This window comes from Elephantulus edwardii, unplaced genomic scaffold, assembly GCF_000299155.1.
Source record: "Elephantulus edwardii isolate Elephantulus edwardi_28Jun2011 unplaced genomic scaffold, EleEdw1.0 scaffold00077, whole genome shotgun sequence".
In the NCBI taxonomy this organism is placed as follows: Eukaryota; Metazoa; Chordata; class Mammalia; order Macroscelidea; family Macroscelididae; genus Elephantulus; species Elephantulus edwardii.
In genome coordinates this window covers 12,533,709-12,547,374 of record NW_006399827.1, presented here as the reverse complement: position 1 = coordinate 12,547,374, position 13,666 = coordinate 12,533,709, and the positions used below count along the sequence as shown (strand labels likewise).

The 13,666-nt window shown below is 41.5% G+C and overlaps 2 protein-coding genes across 2 annotated transcripts in view; one reads left to right on the top strand and one right to left on the bottom strand.

Annotated features, from left to right (window-relative positions):
- The first annotated feature begins 1,391 nt into the window (after positions 1-1,391).
- The window catches only part of CWC25 (CWC25 spliceosome-associated protein homolog (S. cerevisiae)), a 58,047-nt gene continuing 45,772 nt past the window's right edge, over positions 1,392-13,666 (top strand). The window contains exon 1 of the mRNA XM_006889369.1: positions 1,392-1,423. Within this exon, the coding sequence (XP_006889431.1) occupies positions 1,406-1,423 (18 nt within the window). The 5' untranslated portion in view covers positions 1,392-1,405. The remainder of the gene's footprint in view (positions 1,424-13,666) is intronic.
- On the bottom strand, positions 2,566-3,568 carry LOC102858221 (L-lactate dehydrogenase A chain-like). Its single transcript, XM_006889368.1, has 2 exons — positions 3,327-3,568; positions 2,566-3,148 (listed from the first exon to the last, which is right to left on the bottom strand). Exons 1-2 carry the CDS (start codon positions 3,566-3,568, stop codon positions 2,566-2,568), a joined length of 825 nt encoding a protein of 274 aa, XP_006889430.1.

Below are 13,666 nucleotides of genomic sequence, written 5' to 3'. Positions count from 1 at the left end.
GACATGTTCCATTAGCACTGTTGACCTAACATGCTGGCTTGTTGACTTGGCTCCATGTGGGGGCTAAGTCTGTCTGGAACACAAGAAGTGTGAACTCCTCAGTTTGTTGATGCCCATTTGGATCTAGCCATGAATGGCATGAGATGAGTTGACCAGAACCCAAGAAGATGTTCTATGTTGTGAGTTATTATTGATTGCTGCAACGTGATGGTTTGTTCTTGATTGGACTTTGCTTTTGGATGCACATGCTAAATGTTCTATTTGTAGCATAAGATTATTCAGAGAAAGGAACATCTCTTTGTTTCTTGTGTACTGGTTTGATGTTGTTGTTAGGTTCCTTAGAGTTGAGTAAAAGGTGTGTAGTACTACCAAAGGTTAAGGGATGTCAAGACAAGGATGAAATAAGTTCAAAGGATTCAAATACAAAGATTATGGAAGATGAAGTGAATCATTCGGTGGAAAAACGAAGGTAAGGGGAAATAAACTGGAAGCAAGTCCCAAGTGGAGGTAACTTGATTTGACTTGGTTATTAAGTTTATTTTAAAAGTTGACGAAAGAGATGAATTGGGTTTTGTTTTGTTTTGTTTTGGTGTTGCTTTGCTTTTTAAAAAAGATAAAAGGAGTATGTTTAAAACACTGATGACAAAAAGCCATTATGGAGGGAAACTGGAGAGACAGGCAAGAAGGAATGGAGTAGCAGGGAGGGTAGTCTCCGAGACTGAGATTGTGAGTATGGGATCAAACGTTAGGTTGTAGGTGGGGCGCCTCTTCCACTACAACCTAAAGAAAAGGATACTGGCATATTTTGCTGGTTGAGTAAACAGAAGCTGCTGGAGTTTATTTACCTTCGTAAAGTAGGCCTTAAGCACAGGGAATGGTTATGGGTTGAAGTTTATTTAAAGACAGATCAGGGCCTGAAAAGCCGCTTTTGGGTGTGCGAACGTGGAAGGCTTGAGGGCCGAGGAGGGCAGGTTTCGTCCGTCCACAATGGAGTTTTACCAGAGAAGATGCTGAACAGAGCTTTGAGACAGACGCCAGAGTGCACTGTCGGCGACAACCGCGGGGAGGGCGCCACTGTGCCTGTAACTGACAGAACTGTGGCTTTTAAACGGACAGACAAGGAGATCAGTTTTGGTACAGACCCTAGCACGTCGAAACACGACCACAAAGGCCTCAAATTCGACGAAATACACGTAACGCTCTCATTATATAACGCGACGCGGAAACGTCATCTTTAGGCGACGCCGTCGCGGAAATAGGACGCGATCCCGGAAGTGGCCTCTGGATCAGTGTCAGACCTCCTAGATCATCCTCTGGGAGGTCGTACTTGAATTGTTCTCTACATTTCCTTTCAATCTTTCCTGATTCTTCCGGTCCTGCGTTGAGAGGAAACGTCTCCGCTGTCATGGGGGGTGGAGACCTGGTGAGTGAAGGAATCCTGAGCAGGGGAGGACGAGGACAGTAGTGAGACTGGGGCTCAGGTTCACAATTGGTCGGGAGTGGGTAGAAACAAGAGTCTCACTTTCTATGGGAATGGACCTGAAAATACGGACTGAGTGGTAGGGCCTCAAATGAAACGGCCCTAGGTTCAGAATCTAGTTTTAGGACCTCAGAAGAAACGGCCCTTGACTCATAACACAACTTAAAGTGTGTGTAGTGTGTCCCGAACCGCAGGGAAATAGGAGAGGATGGTGGGATTCCTAGCTGGAAATTCTGGGGCGCCACGGAGGGGAGTAATTTGAATCATTGCTTGAAAAGGAAACAGACATCGAGGACTTATGACATAGTCTTTGTTTTGCATATATTTTTTATTTTTTATTATTATTGTTTTATTAGTGTGTGTGTGTGTGTGTGTGTGTGTGTGTACCGTCAAATCACAGATCTGACTGTTAGAGGAGGAGATTGTCTCTCCTTTTCCCGGCAGAGCATCTGGTGGATTTGAACCGTGCGCCTCTGGGATTGCAGTGCAGTGTCTTGCCACTAGGCCACCAGAGTTCCCCTTGCATATTTTTTTTGGGGGGGCACTGTTCATGGTTTATTTGGTGTTTTAGTTGGTATGATATTGTTGCAATGCTTATATGTAGATCTTTACATTTTACATCACATTATCAGAGTTGCATTATACATTACTCTGATAAATATAGTACACAAAATAAGATCCTTTAGAACAATAATGTACAAGACATGCAATATTGAATTTGTTCATTAGAGCACAGAATGTGACTAAAAAATAAAAAGCTTATACTAGGCCAAAGTTATTTAACACAGTAAACATTCTAGTTTGAAGGGCAGTTGCAGCATGTGCAACATTGGCAGTGGTTTCTGAGACGTGGTGGAATTCTATTATACTAACCAATTTAGAACTGCACAAGGTAAGTACCAACCACCACCAGAACATAGCTGTAGGGTTTTATGGACCATTCCTATGTCTACCTTTAGGAAACGGATGTTTTTCCTATGTCATATTTTACTGCTTTAATCAGACTGAATAAAAAGGACAACATGCACAACCCCCAACTAAAATCCTTTTGTAGCCTAGACAGTGAAATGGTACAACAGAAGACTTTAAAACTGCAGCTCTTTTTGGATTCCCCAAAGTGTATCTGCACTCTTCTTCAAACGGGCCTCTTCTTCAGGAGTCAGTGTCACCTTCACGACATCTGAGATTCCATTCTGCCCCAAGATGCAAGGAACACTAAGGAAGACATCATCTTTAATTCCATAAAGACCCTTAATCATGGTGGAAATTGGATGTACCCGCCTAAGATTCTTCATTATACTTTCTGCCAGATCTGCCACAGACAGTCCAATGGCCCAGGAGGTATAGCCTTTCAGTTTGATCACCTCATAGGCACTGTCAGCCACCTGCTTGTGAACCTCTTTCCACTGTTCCTTATCTGAATCAGTACCTAATTCAGGATGCAGATTTTTCAGAGAGACACCAGCCACATTCACTCCACTCCATACAGGCACACTAGAGTCTCCATGCTCTCCAAGGACCCAGCCATGACAGCTCAATGCGTGAACTCCCAGCCTCTCCCCCATTAGGTAACGGAACCTCGCTGAATCCAGATTGCATTCACTGCCAATAACACGGTTTTTGGGAAAGCCACTGATCTTCCAAGCCACATAGGTAAGGATATCCACTGGATTAGAAACAACAAGCAGCTTGCATGCAGTTTGGGCTGTACTTTACAACATTAGGAATGATGAATTTAAAGATGTTCACATTATGCTGGATCAAATTGAGACGGCTTTCCCCCTCCTACTGACGTGCTCCCGCTGTGATAATAACCAGCTTGGAATTTGCAGTTACGTTGTAGTCTTTGCCAGACACAATTTTTGGTGTTCTAAGGAAAAGGCTGCCATGTTGGAGATCCATCATCTCTCCCTTTAATTTGTCTTCCATGACATCAACAAGTGCAAGTTCATCTGCTAAGTCCTTCATTAAAATACTGATGGCACAGGCCGTGCCAACAGCACCAACCCAAACAACCGTAATCTTATTCTGGGGGGTCTGTTCTTCCTTAAGAAGAATCTGAATCAGCTGATCCTTGAGAGTAGCCATACTGGATTTGGATGAGGAAGGTACCGGGAATGCACGTCGGGCGGGCTTCGGTGGCGCGAGGCGGCGAAATCCTGACTCTGCAGCTGCAGCTCCGGGACTCCGCATATATTTTTTTTTTTAGGACACATCTCCTTTCCTTGGCTAAGAGACATGTTTTGGGCTTTAGCAAAGGGTTGATATGAACCGATTCTCCTAGTCCCTGAGCTATGCGCTGGAGTCCACCCTCAGAAAGGATAGTTTTTATGTACACCTGTCCTTCTCTTCGTTACCTGTTAGTTGTTAGGTGTCTTCGAGTGGGCTCCAAATCATAGCAACCCTATGTACAACAGTCTGCACTCTGCTCTATCTTGAGCCAATTTCATTGTCTTCGATACTCCTACCTCCATTACCCCAGTCATTGAGTCAGTCTATCTCGTCTGCGTCTGATCAGTCTATTTCTTGCACTGTATCTCCGACCTTCCAAGCATCATGTCCCTCTCCAAGGACTGATCCTTCCTTGCAAGATGCCCAAAGTATGTCAGACAGAGCTTCAAAATCCTTGTCTCCAAGGAGTAGGTTTGTCAATACTGAATGCTTATTTGTCTTGATAGACGTTTCTTCTGAGTTCATTGCATTTAGTGTAAATTGTGTGGCAATTCCTCTTAAACTGTGTTATTTATTTGTAAAGGGCTAAGCCCCCCAAATGAGAAATCCTGATAGCTCAGGGTTGCGTGTTTTGCTACTAACTTAAAGCCCAGTGGTTTGAACCTAACAGTGCCTCCATAGGAGAAAAATTTGAAGATACAGTTTTGAAAACTCTCTGTGGGACTTTTACACTATGTTTAATGTTGGTACAGGAAAAGCCATAGAGAGGGTTCCTATAACCAAAACCACGTAGTGCAAGATCAGGAAAACGCAAACCTTTTGCAAGTGGAGCTAATTGAGTTAACAAATAGATCTCTTTAATTACCCTATTATCTCTTTAATTTACCCTATTAAAGTACTACTCAGAAGAAACAGTCACAAACATCCATTAATAATTAGAATATCAGCTGTACAAAATGTGAATCTAGGAAATTAGAAGTCCTCAGAAATTAAATGGTACACATAAAGATTGATATCCTAGACTTTAATAAGCTGAAATGAACTGATACTGGCCATTTTGAACTGGAAAAACTTATGATCTGCTGTTCTTAAAATAGCAAACTGGCAACTACAATCCCAGAAGCGAACGGTTCGAATCCACCAGATGCTCTGCCAGGGAAGGAGGGACAATCTCCTCCTGTACCAGTCAGATCTGATTTGACGATACATGCACACAAAAATAATAAAAAAGAAAATAAAAAAAATTAAAAAAAAAAAGCAAACTGGAGAGGAATGACATCATCTTTATTATCAAATAAAGCATATCAAGATCTATATAGATAGGGAGGAGGCTCTGGTGCCCGGATGGTAAGAAGCTGCAGTGCAATCCTGAAGGCACAGATCCACCAGCTGCTTCGTAGGAGAAGGATGGGCAGTCTCCTCCTCAGAAAACCTGCTGGAGGGTCAACTATGGGTCAGTTATTACTTTATGGTACACAACAACTTAGAGAGGTACACAGCTGTCAGTGATAGGACAACATCTATACACTGACAAGGAAAACCGATTGTCTTCAAATTAATAGACCAATCACTAATATTAAAGATGAAACACTGAAAATTTTTACCAGCTTATGCAGTGCAAAATTGATTTAAAATGCAATAAAAGTGCATTGATAATTACTGATTGTGGTGTAGTGAGTCTGTTGTTCAAATGACTTTTCTAGGCAATTGTCTCTGATTTTGCCACATGGCTGGACAGGAGCATGCAAATAGAATATGTTAGTCCATCTATCTACAAGGGCATTGGCTAGTTTCACTATTCCACTAGATTTAAATTGAGCAGATTCAACAGCAGAAATTGGGGGAATAACACAGCCAGCAAAGAAGCAGCAGCAGTAGAGAATTCAGAAATCTCTCTGCCAACCAGAAGGTAAATAGGAAAACACCAGCAGTCACACAAAAGAACTAGAGACTTGACATGATTCTGACCTCATCTAGGACTGTTGCCCTAGGGAATCAGAGTCAGAGGTCTTTGCCCAAGCTTAAACTTGAGGAAGAGACACCATAATTGGAAGGACTAAGTTCTGCAAAACTGGCCTAAAACCACAATACTGAATGCTTGAAGGACCAGCAACTACAACCCTGATTCAGAGGCATCCTGACTGAGAAATTGTATCCTGTTGCCAATTTGAATTGTAAGCTGTTAACTTCCCTAGTAAACCTCATAATTGTGACTATGGTTCTAGAAGTATAGCTATGTCAATGGCTTTTGGATCCTGGTGAGAATTATTAGTATTTCAGAAGAATTGTTAGAAGCAGAAGTGAGTGTGGGGGCCATGTCTGACCTCACAGGAATTGGTTGTATGTTGTGGATGCTGTTGATGGGGACAGTTCCCCCTTGTGGCGTTAGTAGAGGTCACACTCTGCTGTTGTCATACTGCTCTAGTTCTTTTTACACTGGTGATTGAACGTGAGTTGGAAACGAAGTAGGATCAGTAGTTAGAAGACATGACTTTGGTATTACAAATAATGCTGGAGTTCTCATGATAGAATTTTTTCTGTTTGTGATATGAGTGAAAGTATACTGAGAAAATAGGTTATCCATTCAATTCACTCAGATTTTTATTTGTAACATTGATTGCAAACCTCACAATATAATAGGACTACGCTCATTTCCTCCCTGTGTTTACTGTTTCCATTTGTTCTTTATTCATATCTTTGTCAACAACATAAATAGAAAATAAACTGGTCGATTTTGCCAAATGGTAAATACAGAAATCAAATCGACTACATCTGTTGAAAGAGGTAGTGAGAAGCTCAGTGTCATCAGTCAAGACAAGGCCAAGGCTAAGGGCATCAGTTACTCATATGCAAGTTCAAATTGAACCTGAAGAAAAATAAGTGTCCACAAGAGTCAGAACGCAACTTTGAGTATATCCCACCTAGATTCACTGATTATTTAAAGAATAAAGATTTGATGTATTAACACTAGTGACCAGAGAGCAAAAAATTTATGGGATAACATCAAGATAGGAAAGAAAGAGAAGACCAAAATGGGTGGGAGAAGAAACTCTGAAACTTGCTCTTAAATATAGAGTGGGTAAACCAAATGAAAGAGGGACTCTGGCGGTGTTGTCGTAAGGGAGTTGAGCTACTAACTTAGAGGCATCCAGTTTGAATCTACTACCAGCTCCTCTAGAGAAGGAGGGCTAGTCTCCTCCTGTGCAATTTATAGCCTCAGAAAGTACACTGGAGGATCAACCATGAATGTCTCCAACTGAACAGTAATGAGATTATTTTTTTCTGAGATTTAAAAAAAAATTGATTTTAATGAATATTTACAGAGACTTTGGATTTCCATTCATTCATTTTTGTACTTTTCTCCCTGCCCACCCCTCCCCACCAATTAATCTTTGAAAAGAGAAAAAATTCTTTCATTGTTATTCAAACCCTCCCCCCAAGTCCACTCCACTATGCTACCTTCGTTCTGGACTCCTGTCAGAACAACAATATCTAATCGTATAACCCTTTTTTTAAATTTTTATTATTTTTGTGTGCGTGTACCGTCAAATCAGATCTGACTGGTACAGGAGGAGATTGCCCCTCCTTCCCCGGCAGAGCATCTGGTGGATTCGAACTGTGCACCTCTGGGATTGTAGTTGCAGCTTCTTGCCACTAGGCCACCAGAGCTTCCCTGTATATCCCTTTTAAACAGTTCTCTCCCTCATCTGTTTCAATGCGATATACATTATTTATCCCGTCTTTCTCTGTCTCCCCCCCAACCTCGATGTCAGTCCTCTTTTATAACAGTGGCACTATGCAGTATTTGTTCTTTTGTGACTGAGATATTTCACTTAGCATAATGTCCTCCAGGGTCACCCATTTTGTGTAATACTTCATGAGTTCCTTGTGTTTCAATGCCGCATAGTATTCCGTGTGTGAATATACCAGAGCTTCTCTATCCATTTATTTGTTGATGGGCACTTGTGTTGTTTCCAACTATTTGCTATTGTGAACAAGGCCAAAATAAACATAGATGTGCGTGTATCTGTTTGGGTGACAGTTATGATTTCTTTAGGGTATGCTCTCAGTAGTAGAATTGCTGGGTCAAATGGTATTTCTATTTAGAACTTTTTGAGAAAGCACCATACTTCCTTCCAGAGTGGTTGCACCATTTTATACTCCCTCCAACACTGAATAAAGGTTCCAGTTTCTCTACAACCTCACCAGCATTTGCTGTTTGCTGTTCTGTTAAATTTTGCTATTCTTACTGGGGTGAGATGATATCTCATAGTTGTTTTGATTTGCCTCTCTCTTAGAGCTAGGGATTTTGAACATTTCTTCATGTGTTTGTTTGCCATCTGAATGTCTTCTTTGGTGAAGAATCTGTTTATATCCTGTGCCCATTTTTCAATTAGGTTGTTTACCTTTATCTTGTTGTGTGAGTAATGAGATTTTTGAGGAAACAAATAGTCAACAAAGTAAAAGATTCATAGAATATGTCAAAGGCTGACTTCATAAGATAAAGTATTATAATAAAATATGCAAAAACATAGAGTTAGAAATTAAAAAAGAGATTAAACTTTGCATTTTTCAAACTGAAAGAACTATCGAAAAATTAAAGCCTTGACATGTTATGTTGAAGAATTCAGTGAACAGTATACTGTATAATGCAGGAAAAATATCAAAAGAAGATGGAAAGAATACATAAAGTCACTATTCCAAAAAGAATCTGTCAGCATTCAACTATTTCATGAGAGAATGTATTATTCAAGACCATTGATACTGAAGGAAGAAGTCCAAGTTACCTGAAAGTATTTTTTTTTTGGCTGAGTACAGTGTACTTTATTGATGGTACATGACAAGATGGGCTCGCTAAGCCCCTCCCCTTTCTCAGGGGGATTTGATGGAAACTTGTGTCAAGGATGCGAGATTTTCAGTGTGTGGGAGGATCAAGTTGGGGCAAGGACTCCCCAGCAGCTGAGGGTCTCTCTCTCTCTTTTCTAGTGCTATTGCTGGGGCTGGTGGTCCAAGGGGATCTTATTCTTTGGAGGCCATGTGAACCATCAGGTCGATCACCTGGTTGCTGTCGCCAAATTCATTGTCATACCAGGAAATGAGTTTGACAAAGTGGTCGTTCAGGGCAGTGCCAGCCCCAGCATCGAAGGTGGAAGAGTGGGTGTCACTATTAAAGTCACAGGAGACAACCTGGTCTTCAGTGTATCCCAGAATGCCCTTGAGGGGCCCTTCTGATGCCTGCTTTACTATTTTCTTGATGTCATCATATTTGGCAGCTTTCTCCAGACAGCAGGTCAGGTCCACAACTGACACATTGGGGGTGGGGACACGGAAAGCCATGCCGGTAAGTTTCCCATTCAGTTCAGGGCCCACGGCCTTGGCAGCGCCAGTAGATGCAGGGATGATGTTCTGGGCAGCTCCACGGCCATCACGCCACAGCTTTCCAGAGGGGCCATCCACAGTCTTCTGGGTGGCAGTGATGGCATGGACTGTGGTCATGAGTCCCTCTACAATGCCGAAGTTGTCATGGATGACCTTGGCCAGGGGAGCCAAGCAGTTGGTGGTGCAGGAGGCATTGCTGACAATCTTGAGAGAGTTGTCATACTTTTCATGGTTCACGCCCATCACAAACATGGGGGCATCAGAAGAAGGAGCAGAGATTATTACCCGTTTGGCACCACCCTTCAAGTGAGCCCCAGCCTTCTCCAAGGTTGTGAAGACACCAGTGGACTCCACAACATACTCAGCACCAGCATCACCCCACTTGATGTTGGCGGGATCTCGCTCCTGGAAAATAGTGATAGCTTTCCCATTGATGACCAGCTTCCCATTCTCAGCCTTGACAGTGCCATTGAACTTGCCATGGGTGGAATCATATTGGAACATACAGACCATGTAGTTGAGGTCAATGAAGGGATCATTAATGGCAACGGTATCCACTTTGTTAGAGTGAAAAGCAGCCCTGGTGACCAGGCGCCCAAACAGCCAAATCTGTTTACTTCAATGAGGAGCAGAGAGCCTGAAAGTATTTTTTTAAAAAAAGTTCCAGGGGAGCTCTGGTGGCCTAGTGGCAAGGAGTTGCAACTACAATTCCAGAGGCGCATGGTTCGAATCCACCAGATGCTCTGACAGGGAAGGAGGGACAATCTCCTCCTGTACCAGTCAGATCTGATTTGACGGTACACGCACACAAAAATAATAAAATAAAAAAATAAAACACAAAAACTAAGGTGCACCAAAAAAAATTAAAGAAACAAAACAAACTAAGGTGCGCTGTATTCAATCCGTGGTCTTTTCAGTCAGTTGCTTTGCATCTGAGGGTTGGACAGTTAATAAGAATGACAGAAGAAGAATCAATGCCTTTGAGTTGTGGTATTAGAGAAAAATACAGAATATCTCCGAAGGACCTCTGGTGGCATAGTGGTAAGAAACTGCACTTCAATTTCAAAGGCATTCTGTTTGAATCCACCAGCTGCTCTGTGGGAGAAGGATGGGGAGTTTCCTCCTGTGCCTCTGAAAATCTTCCTGGAGGGTTGCTATGGGTAGTTTCTGACTCAGCGGTACACAACACAAGTGAATGTACCATGGACTGCCAAAAGAACGAACAAATAATATGTCTTGGAGAAAGTGCAACCAGGATGCTCCTTAGACACTTGGACAGTGAAATTTTGTTTCGCATACATTAGACATGTTGTTAGGAGAGGCTTGTCCTTGGAAAAAAGGCATCATGCTTAGAAAGGTGGAGGGTCAGCGAAATAGAGAAAGACCCTTAGTGAGGTAGATTGACGCAGTGACTGTAACAGTGGGCTGAAATAGATCAGAAATGATGAGGATATCACAGGATAGGGCAAGGTTCAGGGCTATTGTTCATAGGGTCACCATGAATCATACTCGACTTGATGGTATCTAACATCAACAACATATGCCTTTCATACTTTTATTAACGATGCAGAAGTATTGTTTTGGTTTTGGTGTGCACAAGTATTTGTGTGTATAATAATAAATTATAGATAACATTGAGAAGGATGGGAATATCAGAATACTTAATTATGCTAGATGAAACATGCTTGGCTATACCTAGATGAAAAAACTGTGGTCTGAATGGAACAAAGGAACACTGTGTCGTTTAAAATCAGAAGAGGTGTGAGTCAGTGTTGTGTCCTTTCTCAGGTATATTAAATCTGTATGTTACGCAAATCATTCGAGAAGTTGGACTACATAAAGAAGGAAGTAATATCAGAATTGGAGGAAGACTCATCAACAACCTACATTATGCAGATGACACAACCTTGTTTAAGGACAGTAAAGAGGACTTGAAACACTTGCTTCAGAAGATCAAAGACTATAGCCTTCCATATGGATTATGTCTCAACATCAAGACAACAAAAATTCTTGCTACTAGACCAAAAGGCAACATCATGATCGATGGAGGACAGAATTGAAGTTTTCAGTGATTTCATTTTACTTGAATCCATAGTCAACACCCATGGGTACCAACTGTTAAGAAATAAAAAGACATTTTGCCTTAGGGAAATCTGCTATCAAGGACTTCTCCAAAGTAATAAAGAGCAGGGATGTCAATTTAATGACTAAGGTTTGCATGACCCAAGCTATAACATTTTCAATTACTTATGCATTTGAAAGTTGAACAGTGAATCAGGTTGATGCCTTTAAGTTGTGGTGTAGGAGAAGAGTACTGAGTAGCTCATGAAATGCCAAGAGAACAAACAAGTTTGTTTTGGAGAAGTTGGAGCCAGAGTGCTCTTTTGAGGCAAGGATGGTGAAACGTCATTTCACATGCTTTGGACATATTGTTAGAAATGATCAACCTTTGGGAAAAGACATTGTTCTGGAGAAAGTGGAGAGTAAGAGAGAAAGCTCTTGACCAAGATGAGTTGACACAATGACTGTAACAATGGGTTTGAGCAAAACAATGAGTTTGAGAGATGGTGAAAATGGCATTGATAGAGCAAGGTTCAGATCTGCTCTTCACAGGCTCACTGTGAATTGACGGCGCAAGAAGGGAAGACCCTCTATGAGGTGGATTGATTGAGTGACTGGGGTAATCGGGATGGGTGTGTCAGAGGCAATGCGATTGGCACAGGATAGAGCAGCGTTTAGGACTGTTGTAGGTAGGGTCACTATGAGTCACAAATGACTCAACGGCACAGAACAACAACAACAAAAGAAATACATTTGGAAGCCAGACAATAAATGAGACAGATGAATTGATACATTTGAAGTATGTTGTTGGTGAATAGTGTTGCATAGTCCATGAACTTTACAAAGAATAAACATTTGATTTGGAAGAAGTAGAGCCCGAATGTTCCTTTAAGTGAAGGTTCATTTTTTTTTAAGTGAAGTTTCATTATGTGCTTTGGACACATTATCAGGAGGGACTAGTCCCTGGAGAAGGACATCATACTTCATAAAGTTAGAAGGTCATTGAAAAAGAGGAAGAATCAATTAGCTGGATTAACACAGTGCATATAACAGTGGGCTCAGATGCTGATTGTGAGGAAGAAGCCCAGAAGATCAGTAGTTTGTTTTATGATACACAGGGTAATAATTATAATTTGGAACCAACTCTGTGACACCTTACAACAGCAACAGAACTTGTCAAATAAATTGGAATGAGTTCCTAGACTCTTAGCAAGATTTGTTTACTGTAGTTTTTCTACAGGCATTTAGGGAGCAATCCAAACAGTGTCGTGGAGTTGATCCCAAGTCATAGTGAGACGACAGGGTGGAGAGGGACTACATTCTAGGGTTTCCAAGGCTGTAAATCTTTACAGGAGCAAAACCATGCCATCCTTCTCCTATGAGAGGCTGATTTTTTTTTTATTATATTTTATTAATTTTCATAAACATTTACAGAGATTTTGGGCTTCCACTCATTCATTGTTGCACTATTCTCTCTACCCTCCTCCCAGTTTGTTCTTGTCCAAATGCCACAGTGCTTGTCAAAGCCAGTTCTGATTAATCTTCTTTGTCAGTGTGTCCTTTGCCATTCCCTATCACTCCTCCCTGAGAGAGACTTCACCCTGAGTCATAAGGAAAAGGGGACGGCGTATTCTCTTAGCTACTTCCTGCTGAAAAGGGACGCTGTGGGTTTCAGGGGAGAGGCTGATTTAAACCCGTGACCTTTCACTTAGGAGCTGAGCCTTTTAGCCGTTATGATATTTTATTTTAACCATTTTGTTATTTCTCCTCAAAATTAGGAACAGGGAAGCTGTAATCCAGGATTTTTTAGCCTCATCATTATTGACTTTTTGAGCAGGATAATTGTTTTCATGTGTTTGGGAGGGGCAGGTGAGGTGAGATGTGTTGCCCATGCATTGCAGTGCTTACATGCATCTTTGACTGCATTCCAGTAGATGCTAATACACTTCTCTTCCCTAGCTGTCACAAATTAAAATGCCTTCAGACATTGTCAAATGTTCTAGGGTGAAAAACTGCCCATGATTGAGAACCATCATTCTAATTTGCTTAATGATGGCCTGAACTATGTTAAGAATGTTTTAACATAGTGTAGAATTGCCAGATTTCGCCCCTCCTGTCCCCAAACAAAACATGAACAACGAGTGGAAGAAAGGAGGGGAGGATCAAGGGGATAAGTCGGGAGGAAGGAAAGAAGGAAGGAGAGGCAGAGGCTGGACTGGATGAAGGCAGAGACGAGGAAGGGAAGAGAAAAAGGCAAACAACTTAGAACAGTAGTTCTAGTTAGAGAACTGTCAGAAATTCAAGCTGGGTTTAGAAGAGGCGGTGGTACTAGGAATATCATTGCTGAGTGTCAGATGAATCTTGGCTAAAAGCAGAGAATTCCAGAAGAGTGTCCATGTTCTGTCGACCATGCAAAGGCATTGATGGTGTAGATTACCACAAACTATTGCTAACACAGAAAAACGATAATCCCAGAACACTTTCTTTTTTTTTTTTCTATAATTATATTTTATTAATTTTCATAAACATTTACAGAGATTTTGGGCTTCCACTCATTCATTGTTGCACTATTCT

Excerpts from the sequence above, each read along its gene's own strand:
- LOC102858221 (XM_006889368.1), bottom strand. The coding sequence starts at position 3,568 with ATGGCTACTCTCAAGGATCAGCTGATTCAGATTCTTCTTAAGGAAGAA. Across the intron at positions 3,149-3,326 it reads CCAAAAATTGTGTCTGGCAA|AGTGGATATCCTTACCTATG; the intron begins AGACTACAACGT and ends TGTTTCTAATCC.